General features: G+C 46.6%; 1 protein-coding gene across 4 annotated transcripts in view; it reads left to right on the top strand.

Annotated features, from left to right (window-relative positions):
- The window catches only part of Pdzd2 (PDZ domain containing 2), a 358,456-nt gene that overhangs the window by 260,388 nt on the left and 84,115 nt on the right, over positions 1-13,953 (top strand). For 3 of the 4 annotated variants that reach the window (XM_041632040.1, XM_041632041.1, XM_041632043.1), the window contains one exon: positions 12,704-12,846. In XM_041632040.1, the coding sequence (XP_041487974.1) occupies positions 12,704-12,846 (143 nt within the window). The remainder of the gene's footprint in view (positions 1-12,703; positions 12,847-13,953) is intronic. The other variant, XM_041632042.1, reaches the window with a different exon arrangement.

The following is a 13,953-nucleotide window of genomic DNA, read 5'->3' as shown; positions in this document are numbered from 1 at the left end:
CAAGTCTTATCCCACTTAAGGAGCCGGTGAAGTGATCCTAAGTGGAAAATTGAAGCCTTGTGTGCTAACATTTGAGCCCTCTGAGGCCCAGATAAAGCATTGCTTGCGCTGCCTGGTTATCCATCACGACTGTCACAGAGAAATTGCTACTTCAAGGCCAAAGATTCCTGGTGGCAGATGATAATGCGGGCGTCCCAGGCTCAGCGTGACACAGGAAGGGCGGCCGGCACGGGGAAGCATCTGCATTTATTTTTAACAGTTCAAAGCCGGCGCTATTTTTATGAGATCATGTTATTACACTGGTAAATTCCAGCGGCACACAGCAGCGTCTTACCGAAATCTCATCTGAGTGCGTTCTCTGTCACGGTTGAGATCAGTCCTTACAGAAGCGAGAAGGGGACTAGGGTGGGTGAACTTCCATCTCAGGTTGTCTCCACCGGCATCCTTTCTTAGGAGTTACGTTTCTGTAGGGCGGACATGCCTGGGACATGAATCCTCTTGGCAGAGGGTGTTATGGAAGCGATAGCTTCCCGAGTGGGCGCTGACTGGCTGCTCTGACTCGGAAAACACCTGGAGGGGGGGTGAAAGGCAGAAGTGGAGAAGAGGTGTGGAAGTGTCTGGTTTAGGTGCTGAGAAAACGAGCCCTGGGAGCGAATGGATTCATATGGCTCTTTGGTGCAGTTCCTTCTATAGTTTTGTTATGATTCTGCGTGAGATTAGACCTTGGCAGGTGCGTCCAAACCACCAAACATGCAATGCACACAGCTTAAGTCAGGAAGTTTATTGGGGGAAGGGAAAGAAGTGAGGGAAGGGAGAGAGAGGAAGAGAGAGAAAGAGAAGGGGGAGAGACAAAAAAATGCAGAGAAAGGGAGGAACAGAAGAAACAGAGAGAAGTAGGCAGAGTTCCTTTTTTTAAAGGGACAGGGTACTACCTGCCCTGCATGTGGGGTGACTGCCAGGTCCCCCAGGGGGCGGGGCCAGGTGTGCCTGGTTGCTAAGGCAGGATTCAGAACAAATGACCCCTCTCTCATCCACAGAAAGCTTTAGACAGAGGCAGCGTTCCCTGTGGCTGGATGGAGGAACAGATGAGAAAAAACCGTCAGTGCTTCTGCTCATTTTCTGGGGTTCCCCCAGGAGGTCTAAAGATTAAACAAGAGTATAAACTATGCCACCCCAGCACTAAGAGCACTAGTATTCTGGATGCTCTCACTTGATGGTCTTTCCCCCCATGGGGATTAGACTGTGTCTCCACAGAGTGTCAAAGATGAAAACTTCCAGGTGGATCGTGTTGGCTTCCTGGATCGTTTCAAGGGTCTGGGTGCCAAAGGAGGTTGAATCTCACAGTCTTTAAAGAAAAAAAAATGGTTTTAATGTCCTGGATAGGATGGAAATAATTGGGGATGATTTGTAAAGAAGAAGAAAAATGAAAAAGAAAAACACCAAACTTATAGGAAAGCTCCCATCCCCCACTCACTTTAATTGAGAGAGAGAGAGACATTAAATTGAATTTCTGGATTAGACTGTGAAGACTCTGTATACCACAGTCCCTCTTGCCTGCTTTTGGAGCTCAAGGTAAAATGACCCAGAAGGTGTAAAGATTTTTAAAAATATCTTTTCCAATTGCAAATTCTAATCTATTACTATTAGGAACATTTTTTAAAATTACATTTTGCACATTTTTATTTGCGGTGGGAGCTGTGCCTGCCACTACGCGGTCAAGGACAGAGGACAGTTTGAAGGAGATAGTTCTTTTCTCCCACGTGTCGTGGTCCAGGGGCTGAACTCAGGTTGTCAGTGCCTTTACCCTCTGCGCCATCATCCCTTCAGCCGTGTGGGACAATTGTTCCAAGCCACATCTTTTTTTCTAGAAGGAAAGAGCTGTCATCTGCAATTGGGGGTTTTTCTAAGGATTCATAATGCACAGACTGAGGGTTGACTCCGGTCACACTGTGGATGTTGGAAAGTGAGAATGGGCTTCAGGGATTGTGCTACCACCCACCAACCCAGAAGTTTCTTTGCTGGAGCATTTGCTGATGAGTTTCACTCAAAACTCCCCAACTCCACATCAGCAACCCTTGGCATAGCCCTTTGTGAAGACTGACTGGGTTCTCGGGCTGCAGCGAGTGGGTTTTTTTATTTTTCCTCCAGCACAGTTGAGACCAAGGTCACGCCAAAATGGAATTTCCAGAAAATAGCTACTTACCTCTTAAGTCTTTGGGGAGGGGAATTCCATTCCGTCTGAATAATAGGAGCGTTGACATGTCAGTGTAATTCCGCTTCTGCTTTACTAATGATTTAATACATCCATGGAGACTTCATAAGTTACAGGAAAGGCCTACAATGCCCGGTCAGACCATTTTGTTTGGCAGGTTCTTCTTTTTTATAGACTTACTTATTCTAAGAAAATATTACATTAAAATAAATCCCAAGTCATTGCTTTCCCACTCTGCGCTCTCTTAGCAGAGCAATAGGAAATTCATTTCCTTTTAACGATTTTGTTTTGATTTTGGAAACAGGACTTGTTACCCACTTCTGGGTGGCCTGGTACTACTTAGCTCAGGCTGGCCATGAACTCCTAACACCTGCCTCAGCATCTCCAGTGCTGAGGTGACAGGTACCCACCATGCCCGGCTGCAAATACTTGCCACAGTTCAAATGTAGACACCTGAAGTTGTCAGAGGACAACTTCTCAGGAGTCAGTTCTCTCCTGCCACCGTGGGTCCTGAAGCTCAAACTGAGGTCGTCAGGCTTGGCAACAGGCAGCCATCTCGGCAGCTCTGAAAGTTCCATTCTTCAAGCCTCCCACGCAGGCAGTGGGTGCTCCGCTCTCTGTGCAGGTTCCAAGTTGCCTTTTCCTTCCTCCTTCAAGGTCCTGCAAGAGATCTCTGTGGCCTTCTGGCAACCTGCTCATTATCAGGCCTCTTCACCCTGGGTTCCTGCATTCTCCCACCCCCTGCCCATTGGCACATGACAATTCAACATATCCTAGTGACCATTTAGCTTGTGGTATCCCCATGTTCCTATTTAATTCTGAAGGACGGAGACTTATATGTCTTCCTGTCACCAGTTCTAGCTCAGGGCCGTGTACAAAAAGTGCTCTGTATATCCTGATGTGAGCGGAGGTTGCTCATTCATTCCTGGCCACCCAGACCCGAATAATCACATAGAAATTACATGAATTACAACACTATTTGGCCAATGTCTCGGGCATATTTCTAGCTAGCTCTTACATCTTAACCCATTTCTATTATTTTATATTGTACCATGAAGGTCATGGTTTGTTACCTCTTGCTTCTTGGGCAACTACATGGCATCTCCTTGACTCTGACTACTCTCTCTATATAACTCTGTTTGGATTTCCTGCCTGGCTTTGCTCTGCTAAGTCATTGGCTAAAACCAATGGTAATAAAACATATTTAGAGCATACAGAGGGGAATCCCACATCATCCTTATTTTTTTTTGTACTTAAATATTTTTTTTATTGAGAAAAGGAAGAAAAAAAAACAAGTTTCCACCTCCTCCCAGCCTCCCATTTCCCTCCCCCTCCTCCCACCCTTCTCCCCCTCCTCCCATCCTTCTCCTCCTCCTCCCACTCCTCTCCCCCTCCCTCTCCAGTCCAAAGAGCAGTCAGGGTTCCCTGTCCTGTGGTAAGTCCTAGGTCCTCCCCCCTCTGTCCATATCTAGGAAGGTGAACATCCAAACTGGCTAGGCTCCCACAAAGCCAGCACATTGCATAGGATCAAAACCCCGTGCCATTGTCCTTGGCTTCTCATCAGCCCTCATTGTTCGCCATGTTCAGAGAGTCCAGTTTTAACCCATGCTTTTTCAGTCACAGTCCAGCTGGCCTTGGTGAGCTCCCAGTAGCTCCGCTGTCTTAATGGGTGGGTGCACCCCTCGTGGTCCCGACTTCTTTGCTCATGTTCTCCCTTCTTCTGCTCCTCATCGGGACCTTGGGAGCTCAGTCCAGTGCTCCAGTGTGGGTCTCTGTCTCTATCTCCATCCATCACCAGATGAAGGTTCTATGATGATATGCAAGATATTCGTCATTATTGCTATAGGCTAGGGTCATTTCCGGTCCCCTATCCTCAGCTGCCCAAGGAACTAACTGGGGACCTCGGCTTGGGTATCTGGGAGCCACTCTAGGTCCAAATGGATTAAAGACCTCACTATCAGTCAGAACACATTGAACCTAATAGAAGAGAAAGTGGGAAGTGCCCTACAACAGATGGGCACAGGAGATCGCTTCCTATGTGTAACCCCAACAGCACAGACATTAAGGGCAACATTGAATAAATGGGACCTACTAAAACTGAGAAGCTTCTGTAAAGCAAAGGACACTGTCACCAAGACAAAAAGGTAACCTACTGACTGGGAGAAGATCTTCACCAACCCCGCAACAGACAAAGGTCTGATCTCCAAAATATATAGAGAACTCAGGAAACTAGACTTTAAAATGCTAATTAACCCAATTAAAAAATGGGGCACTGAACTGAACAGAGAATTCTCAGCAGAGGAAGTTCAAATGGCCAAAAGACACTTAAGGTCATGCTCAACCTCCTTAGCAATCAGGGAAATGCAAATCAAAACAACTTTGAGATATCATCTTACACCTGTCCGAATGGCTAAAATAAAAAACTCCAATGATAGCCTTTGCTGGAGAGGCTGTGGAGGAAGGGGTACCCTCATCCATTGCTGGTGGGAATGCAATCTTGTGCAACCACTTTGGAAATCGGTGTTTCGGTTTCTCAGGAAATTCGGGATCAACCTACCCCTGGACCCAGCAATACCACTTTTGGGAACATACCCAAGAGATGGCCTATCATATGACAAAAGCCATTTGTTCAACTATGTTCATAGCAGTATTATTTGTAATAGCCAGAACCTGGAAACAACCTAGATGCCCTTCAATGGAAGAATGGATGAAGAAAGTGTGGAATATCTACACATTAGAGTACTACGCTGCGGTAAAAAACAATGACTTCTTGAATTTTGCATGCAAATGAATGGAAATAGAAAACACTATTCTGAGTGAGGTAACCCAGTCCCAAAAAGATGAATATGGGATGTACTCACTCATAATTGGTTTCTAGCCATAAATAAGGGTCACGGAGTCTACAATTGGTGATCCTAAAGAAGCTAAGTAAGAAGTTGAACCAAAGGAAAAACATATAGTTGTCCTCTTGGCTATGGGAAGTAGACAAAATTGCCGGGGAGAAAATTGGGATCTTGGGGGTGGGGTGGGATGGGGGTAAGGGGAGATGGGGAGAGAAAAGGGAGAAGGGGAGGAGGGGGGAACTTGGGGAAAAAGGAAGATTGGGATAAAGGAAGGTAGGATAGGGGAGCACGGAAGCACAATTCTTAGTTAAGGGAGCCACCTTAGGGTTGGCAAGAGACTTGAACCACATCATCCTTATTAAAGAAGATGCCCAGAGACACCAAGATTAGATAGAACCATGGTTTCTAGCTCCAGTTCCACATCTCTGTGACCTCCAAAGCTTCCTTGGCTTTTCTCTGGGCTGTTTTCTTGCCTCTACACTGAGCACTGTGGTCTGATGACTAAGGGACTTTAAGCCCCTGACACTGTGATCACACATTTTTTATTTCTTACTGATCATCCTAAATAAGAAGGGATAAACAAATGGTCTCAGAATAGGTTTGCAGTGCAGGCCAAGACATTAATTGCAGTGAAATTCTGTTTGGATGATGTGTCTTCTCACATTTGGGGCAAAGATGCTGTTGTAAAAGGCTATTTTGGCTTCCAGTAGAAATGAGGCCATTTAAATGCTGCATGGCAGCTCTCTAATGTGCCGCCCTGTTTTAGTAAATAAATCCCCATGCTGGCTTCAGCGAAAACGCCGCATGTGTGAACTCACACAGTAGTCATGGGTCACAGGAAAGGCTAGCACTCTGACATTAGGACAGAAGACCACAGCAGCCTGTTTTTCATTGTTTGGCTTTTTTTCTCCATGAACTCAGAGCATCATTGCCCTTTAAGTCATTGTAATAGAAAACTAACAGCCAAGCCGTCTGTCTAGACAGGGCCTGTCTTTGAATTCATTTGTCTCTACAGCTAGATCTGTGTCCATGTTCTGAATATTGGCAAGCACACGGGTCTCCCTTCTGGAAGAACTTCCTAATGTCTATCTCGGTGGTGCCCAAAGAACCGTAGGATTGTGGATAAGCACTCTGGACGGGTTAATTCCTCTACACTTACGGAATATGGTTCTGTTCTAGTTGCTAGCAATTCCATTTGGTAAGTGAGCTAGACCAGATTCCCGTCTCAGTGGCATTTCCAGCATAGAAGGGGCTATAAGCAATAAAGAAGCTTATAGAATACCAGATAACGAGAGGTGCCATTAGCCAACTAAACCAAGGGGAAGAGGGAGATGGCAGGGCCTGTCACCCACTGGGATAGTTGATATCAGGTGTCACAGAGACAAGCTCCCTAAAGAGGTGGTAATGTGAGCTGAGCTGTGTCCTGGAAGAACAGCCTACAAGAAGGTCTCAGGAGAATCAGCAGAAGCAGCTGCCAACAGCAGGGGCAATAGGGTATTCCAGGAATGAGAAAGGGCCCTAGGAGAGGACCCAGGTTAGACCGGCTAGCTTATAAAGGTGTTCTGCGCAATCCAGCGGATGATCTTTGACAACCATAGTCCTTTTCACTGAGCAAGCTGTTAAGCGTATAGCCAGCCCGAGTCAAAGAGCACATAGCAAATGAGAGAGAGAGCTAACAAAACATCATTAAACTGTGAACTCGGAACATCCAGCAGAAATCAGATGGGGAAGCCCCTTTAAGGCACCCAGCTGGAGTTCCCAATAAAGAGAATGCCAAGGAGATTAGTGGCCTCTCCAGTGAGGCTTCCAAGAGAAAGAACAAATGGCAACATATAGAGATAACGCCATCAAATCTGGAGCTCACAGTGTCCAGCAGAAACTGGGGACATTGAGACCCTCAGCTGGGGTCTTGACTGAACTTTCTCTTCATGGCTGAGCTTCTAATGGCTGACCTTCCAGATTCCCTTCCCTACCGTAGGCAATTTTACCCCGTGGGTAGACAATGTTTTCTTTGGAATTGGTTCATGTTCCAGGACACAGAGTTTTTACCCTTGTGCTGTTCTGCCTTTCCGATTATGGCGTTAGGGTAGTCATCTCATCCCCAGACAAGGTGCCACGGAAGACACTCTGAGACAAACTTGGTTCTGAAATGGGGGGTACAAGCCCCCTTCAAGAACAAGCTCCTCAACAGGCTCAAACAACCCATGACAGTTTACCAATGTAAAGTGTCCTGCAGAAGGTGGGTGCCCAACACAGTGTTGTTCCCACAACATGGACTTGTTCCCAAGCCGTGGCTAGGCTAAGCCCTGGAGAGAGGAGTATGAGCAGGGAGTGTCATGACCTGGATTCCTGCAGAACAGATTGGTAAAGGAAGAGACCTGAGGCAAGCTTGTCATTCCAGCCAGAGACGCTGGTGGCTTTGGGAAGAGGTGGGGAATGTGAGAAGGCAGGTATGGAAGTAGGGCCCTACAGATCGCTCTAGTGGTTCAGATGCGGGAAATAATGACGATCACACGTGGAGTTGGCGCTGACATGTCCTCTGCATCTCAGGCAGGTGGATGGCCCTTTCCTCCTGAGCTGGGAAATCTAGGCATAGGAGGGAGGAGTCTGGCTTTGACCCTGCTGAGGTCTGAATTAGATACCAGAGTGCAGCTGTAAGCAGGCAGTTGGAAACAGTATGATTTTTGTTTAAGGGAGCCTGTCCTGGAACTAGCTCTTGTAGACCAGGATGACCTCCAACTCACAGAGATCTATCTACCCTCTGCTGGGATTAAAGGCGTGCGCCACCACCGCCTGGCAAAGAAGCCTGGTTTTGTCTAGATTAGTTGAAGTGGTTTATAACTTGTGAACTGTGTGTGTGTGTGTGTGTGTGTAGGCACTTGTGCCCCAGTATGCATGTGGAGGTCACATGACCATTGCCTCCTCTTTGCTTTGAGGTGGGGTCTCTCTTGTCTCTGCACTGACTACTCCGGGTTGACTGGCTACATGGGTCTCCAGCTGAGTCTCCTACTTCTGCCTCTCACCTCACCCCAAGAGTCCTAGAATTGCACATGCGTGCCTCCATGTCTGTTTTCTTTTTTTTTTTAATTTTTTTTATTTTTTTTAACTTTTTTTTATTAAGAAAAGAAAAAAAAACAAATTTCCTCCTCCTCCCAGCCTCCCATTTCCCTCCCCCTCCTCCCACCCTTCTCCCCCTCCCCCCACTCCTCTCCCCCTCCCTCTCCAGCCCAAAGAGCAGTCAGATTTCCCTGCCCTGTGGTAAGTCCTAGGTCCTCCCCCCTCCGTGCATTTCTAGGAAGGTGAACATCCAAACTGGCTAGGCTCCCACAAAGCCAGCACATTACGTAGGTTCAAAACCCCGTGCCATTGTCCTTGGCGTCTCATCAGCCCTCATTGTTCGCCATGCTCAGAGAGTCCAGTTTTATCCCATGCTTTTTCCGTCACAGTTCAGCTGGCCTTGGTGAGCTCCCAATAGATCAGCTCCACTGTCTCAGTGGGTGGGTGCTCCCCTCGTGGTCCCGACTTCTTTGCTCATGTTCTCCCTCCTTCTGCTCCTCATCGGGACCTTGGGAGCTCAGTCCAGTGCTCCAGTGTGGGTCTCTGTCTCTGTCTCCATCCATCACCAGATGAAGGTTCTATGATGATATGCAAGATATTCGTCATTATTGCTCTAGGATAGGGTCAATTCAGGTTCCCCATCCTCAGCTGCCCAAGGAACTAACTGGGGACCTCGGCTTGGGTATCTGGGAGCCACTCTAGGTTCAAGTCTCTTGCCAACCCTAAGGTGGCTCCCTTAACTAAGAACCGTGCTTCCGTGCTCCCCCATCCAACCTTCCTTCATCCCAATCCTCCCCCTTCCCCAAGCTCCCCCCATTCTCGCCCTCTCCCCCCTCTCTCCCCATCTCCCCTTACCCCCATCCCACCCCACCCCCAAGATCTCAATTTTCTCCCCGGCAATTTTGTCTACTTCCCATAGCCAAGAGGGCAACTATATGCTTTTCCTTTGGTTCACCTTCTTACTTAGCTTCTTTGGGATCACCAAGTGTAGACTCCGTGACCCTTGTTTATGGCTAGAAACCAATTATGAGTGAGTACATCCCATGTTCATCTTTTTGGGTCTGGGATACCTCACTCAGGATAGTGTTTTCTATTTCCATCCATTTGCATGCAAAATTTGAGAAGTCATTGTTTTTTAACACAGCACAGTACTCTAATGTGTAGATATTCCACACTTTCTTCATCCATTCTTCCATTGAAGGGCATCTAGGTTGTTTCCAGGTTCTGGCTATTACAAATAATACTGCTATGAACATAGTTGAACAAATGCTCTTGTCATGTGATAGGGCATCTCTTGGGTATATTCCCAGGAGTGGTATTGCTGGGTCCAGGGGTAAGTTGATCCCGAATTTCCTGAGAAACCGAAACACCGATTTCCAAAGTGGTTGCACAAGATTGCATTCCCACCAGCAATGGATGAGTGTTCCCCTTCCTCCACAGCCTCTCCAGCAAAGGCTATCATTGGAGTTTTTTATTTTAGCCATTCTGACAGGTGTAAGATGATATCTCAAAGTTGTTTTGATTTGCATTTCCCTGATTGCTAAGGAGGTTGAGCATGACCTTAAGTGTCTTTTGGCCATTTGAACTTCCTCTGCTGAGAATTCTCTGTTCAGTTCAGTGCCCCATTTTTTAAACATGGGTTCCAGGGATCAAACACTGGGCTTACGTAGCAAGTCCTTTCACCTGCTGGGCCACCCCTTTCCCTCTGATATGTTTTCATCTAGCTGTGTGCGTTGGGTTCAGGAGCTTATAGAGCGCATGGGTGTTCTTCATGAAACTGTCAGAGAACATGTTTAGGCCCCTATTCAATCTCTGTGGACACAGATTCATATGCTGATTTTTTAAATCATGGGTTCTAGCTTTTAAAGCATTTTAAAGTGAGGAACAAGTCTAGTTTCATCCATTCTGTGAACCATACCTACGTAATTCTCCTAACGCAAGGACAAGATAGTAAAAAGATGATGTGAACTAATAATGGGTGGATACATTTTTACTACTCTGGGCTAAAACCAAATGAGTTTTCTTTTGAGTTCATTACTCCAGTAAATGGACCCCATTGCTCTTTGAAAGGAGAGCCACAGATTTCCTTGGCTGGGGGAGAAGGAACGGTGTCTTATCTGCTAGAACCTGGGGGTGGGGAGTGGGGGAAGGAAAACCACTGTTTACTGAGCCCAGGGAGGCCACCAAGAGGGTTGTTTGGATGTTGGCCTGGGAGACAGAGACCAGCATAGTAGCTGACCAGCACCTCCTAAATCAGTTCTTCCTGGCGATGTGTGCTAGGACATCGGGCCTCCTGTGTTGGAGCTATTGCAAGCTGCTACCTTGGCAGTCGCTCTGGTTCCCAAGGATGACTTTTGGAAACAGTGGGGCTGTGAGAGAGGTGAAGGCCAAAGAGGGTGTTTCTGAATGGAGAAGAGGAAGGTGTTCCAGAGGTCAGAGGCAGCAAACCAAAACTGTGACATTCAGAGCAAGGCAATTGGATGGGATGGGGCCCGTGGACAAGTTCGTGAACTACTGCGGTAAGCCAGTGACTTCTGAAGTTGCATTTGGCCAGACAGGCTGCATTTGCTTGTGGTCAGTGGATGGAGGAGACAGTTGGCACCACTGCGTGCTGCTGGAATGGCGGCGCCCCGTACAGAAGTGTAGGGCCCACCAGGTCTCTGCCTGGTAATAATTTCCCCAGACGTTCCAACTGTTGCACATCAGTGGGTGTTCAACATCTGGGTCTTCTACTGTTCATGCAGTCTCTTCAGTTTCTGACAGTGTGTATTTCAGGTTTTCTAAATGCTTCACATTCTTTCTGTTTTGTAAGCAGCTCTCGTGGGCAGGTTGCCTGCTTCCAGGGGGGTGAGAGCTCTGTTTGTACAGGATCCTAGTGGTTCCACCGAACCCTTTCGTGATGGATTACAAAGGCATATGCTGGGGAATGTGCTGTGACTCATGCCATAACACTAGTGCTAATAATAATAATAATAATAATAATAATAATAATAATAATAATAATACAGAGCTGAGCCTAAAGTTTAAAAAATACTTTTAAAGGTGTTAAGAGTCTAGAGAGATTGTTCAGTGGTTAAGAGGACCATAGTTCAGTTTCCAGAACCCGCATCAGACAGTTTACAACAGCCTGGCACTCCAAGTCCAGGGGGTTTGATGCCTTCTTCTGGTCTCTGTGGGCACTCACATACATGTACACACAGACACACACACACACACACAGCAAAAAGACTTTGAATCTTTTTAAAGATTTTATGATCTAATTTCTCTGAACATTGCAGTCTCTCAAAGAATGTAAACATTTTGTTCACACCTTTAGCACGAAGCAGGAATTCAGCGGAGAATAAACCAAAGCTAAAAAGCACCAAGCAACAAGAGGGCTTAAGATATCAGCCTTGGATAAAGGACAGATTTTGATACAGGTTCAAGCATGCTGTCATGATTAAGTAGCACGCAAATCAATGCCATCACCTGCCCTGTTGACACTCAGTATTAAATTAATGAATTTTCTGCCTGGGTTTCTCATGTATGTGTTTTAAGGAAGTGTAAGCTTCAATTTGATTTGTTCTTACAGGATTGGTTATTTTACATGATTGGTTAAGTGATTCTGATCTTAACATCAAAAATCCAAAATACTCTTAAAATCCAAAGTTACTGTGACACCGTAAGTGAGCAGTTTCACCCTTGATCTTTGTGATGGGGTCACACACAGTCAACATGACAAGTCTTACCAAAAATATGGAATGATATTACCTTTAGTCTACATAAGGTAGATATGAAACAAAGGAATTGCATGTTTAACTTTGGACTCCAACCCCAAATGTCTCATTATGCATGTGTAAATATTCCAAAATGCGAATCAGTCTGAAGGCCTTTTGGCCCCATGCATCTCTGATGAGGGATGGTAACCAAGGAGTATATGGTTCTCTGCCAACATCTGTCATGCATCTGTCTGCTCAGTCTTACCAGTTCCCGTGGATGTTTCATTGAACACTGTATGACAAACCTTGAAAAATTAATAATGACTCTCACCTTAGAGGCAAGGGAAGTTATTTCTGTATTGGGTGGCAGGGAATCCTGCAAACTACTTAAGGTTTCCTGGTACCCAAGGCTGAGCTGAGCTTTTGCCCTCTCACCTTCCTGCATGTCTTGGCAGCTGTGTACAGAAGTAAAAGGATCGCAGAGTAAACCATTGTTTGTAGAGACGGTGGCACCTATATCCAAACTGGAAGATGTGTTACCCACAGGACACCTGATGGGATGCATAATGTCAGAGCCAGTAAGTAGGATGGCTACTTAACCAGTTCACTGAAAGTAAAAATTCGATGCATGGCTGCCACCACACATTTTCAAACACTCCATGGCCTCATGTGTACCGCGACTCCCTTCAGAATGACACGGACAGAACATTTTCGTTATTCTAGAAAGTTCTAGACTTTGGGGCGAGTCAGCAGAGGCCTTTTCTTCTGGGCTGACTTGTGCTGCTGTCTAGTGACAAGCGATAGATGCTTGGCCTGATATGACAGGGCCACTCCCCGTGTCCGGGCTGTGTATCTGTCAACGTCCTTCATGCATGCTCCCTTTTTCTTCCAAGGAGGAAGTTGGCCGGATATGGAAGATGGAGCTGCTCAAAGAATCAGATGGGCTGGGAATTCAGGTTAGTGGAGGCCGAGGATCAAAGCGCTCACCTCACGCTATCGTTGTCACCCAAGTGAAGGAAGGAGGTGCCGCTCACAGGTGACTAGTAACTCTCCCCCATCCCTCTGCCTCTCTTCTCCCTCCTCCCCCTTCCCTCCCTCCGGTGCTGGGTGCTTGTGCCTTTCGCTTGATCAAAGCTCTGGTAATTACAGTTCATAAAGATACGCGGGAGCCCAGGAGGGAAACGGACAAGAGCGGCTCTCACGGAACACATCTCTGAGCATAGGAAGCGGCTCGTTAGGGAGGGTACTTCAGGATATTCTAAACCATGGAGCAGATTTGATTTCTCTGCACTCCCTTTTAGATTACTTGCTCAGCCTAACCCTTGGAATGCGGGCAGTCGCTGTAGTAACATGTGGTGATTTATCAAGAAAATGCCACTGAAGTCCCGTGAGTCTATGACTGATGACTCGGGAAAGTGGTACTGGCTCAAAATGTGGCTGCCATGGAAATGTGCCAGATCTGTCAGAGTTTCACACACACACACAAACACAGACACACGTGCCTGTGCTTGCACTCACATGTGTCTATTGCGCACGAGGAAGGGGAAAGAGAAATGTGAATCTTCTACATGTAACTTAAAAGGTCCTTGAAAGTGTATTTTTTTATCTGAACAAATTGTGTGACGTATGAGAGGAACGGTATTTAACTGGAGCGCATATGAAAAGTGTTACCTGAGTGTGAGGGCCATAGTCATCCTCAAATGTCAAGCATGGTCTTCGCCCTGCTATGGCTTCCATTCATGTGGGGGATCTACTGTTTACAAGGCACGGTAGGGTCTGTACATAGGTTGCCCTGCCTACGGGTATATGGTAAGAATACAAAGAGAATTGCACTGACAGGAAGGTGACCGCTGTCTTTTATCTAGGCTGGGATTTCTTCAGGAAAGCTAGCCGGATTCCAAGAGGGACATGACGGGTCAGAGCAGGTATCAGCGTTTCCAGTGCTGAGAGGGAAACTCTGTCTCAAGGTATAGCTGAAGGACCCAGAGTTATGCACAGAAAACCAGCAGGCTGCTTCCTGCTCTTCAGCCTCACATAGCAGGATGCTAAAAACTCCTCTAGCTGCTGATTCGCTACCGCTGTCAGTTATCCAAGTGACAGTGTTATTAAGAGATTAGGACCTCGGATTGTCTTAACCCAGATG

Source organism: Microtus oregoni, unplaced genomic scaffold (assembly GCF_018167655.1).
Source record: "Microtus oregoni isolate MIOR12 unplaced genomic scaffold, Mior012 000040F_ref0000088, whole genome shotgun sequence".
In the NCBI taxonomy this organism is placed as follows: domain Eukaryota; kingdom Metazoa; phylum Chordata; class Mammalia; order Rodentia; family Cricetidae; genus Microtus; species Microtus oregoni.
The sequence above is the reverse complement of the archived record's forward strand: the minus strand, read 5'-3'. Positions and strand labels throughout refer to the sequence as shown.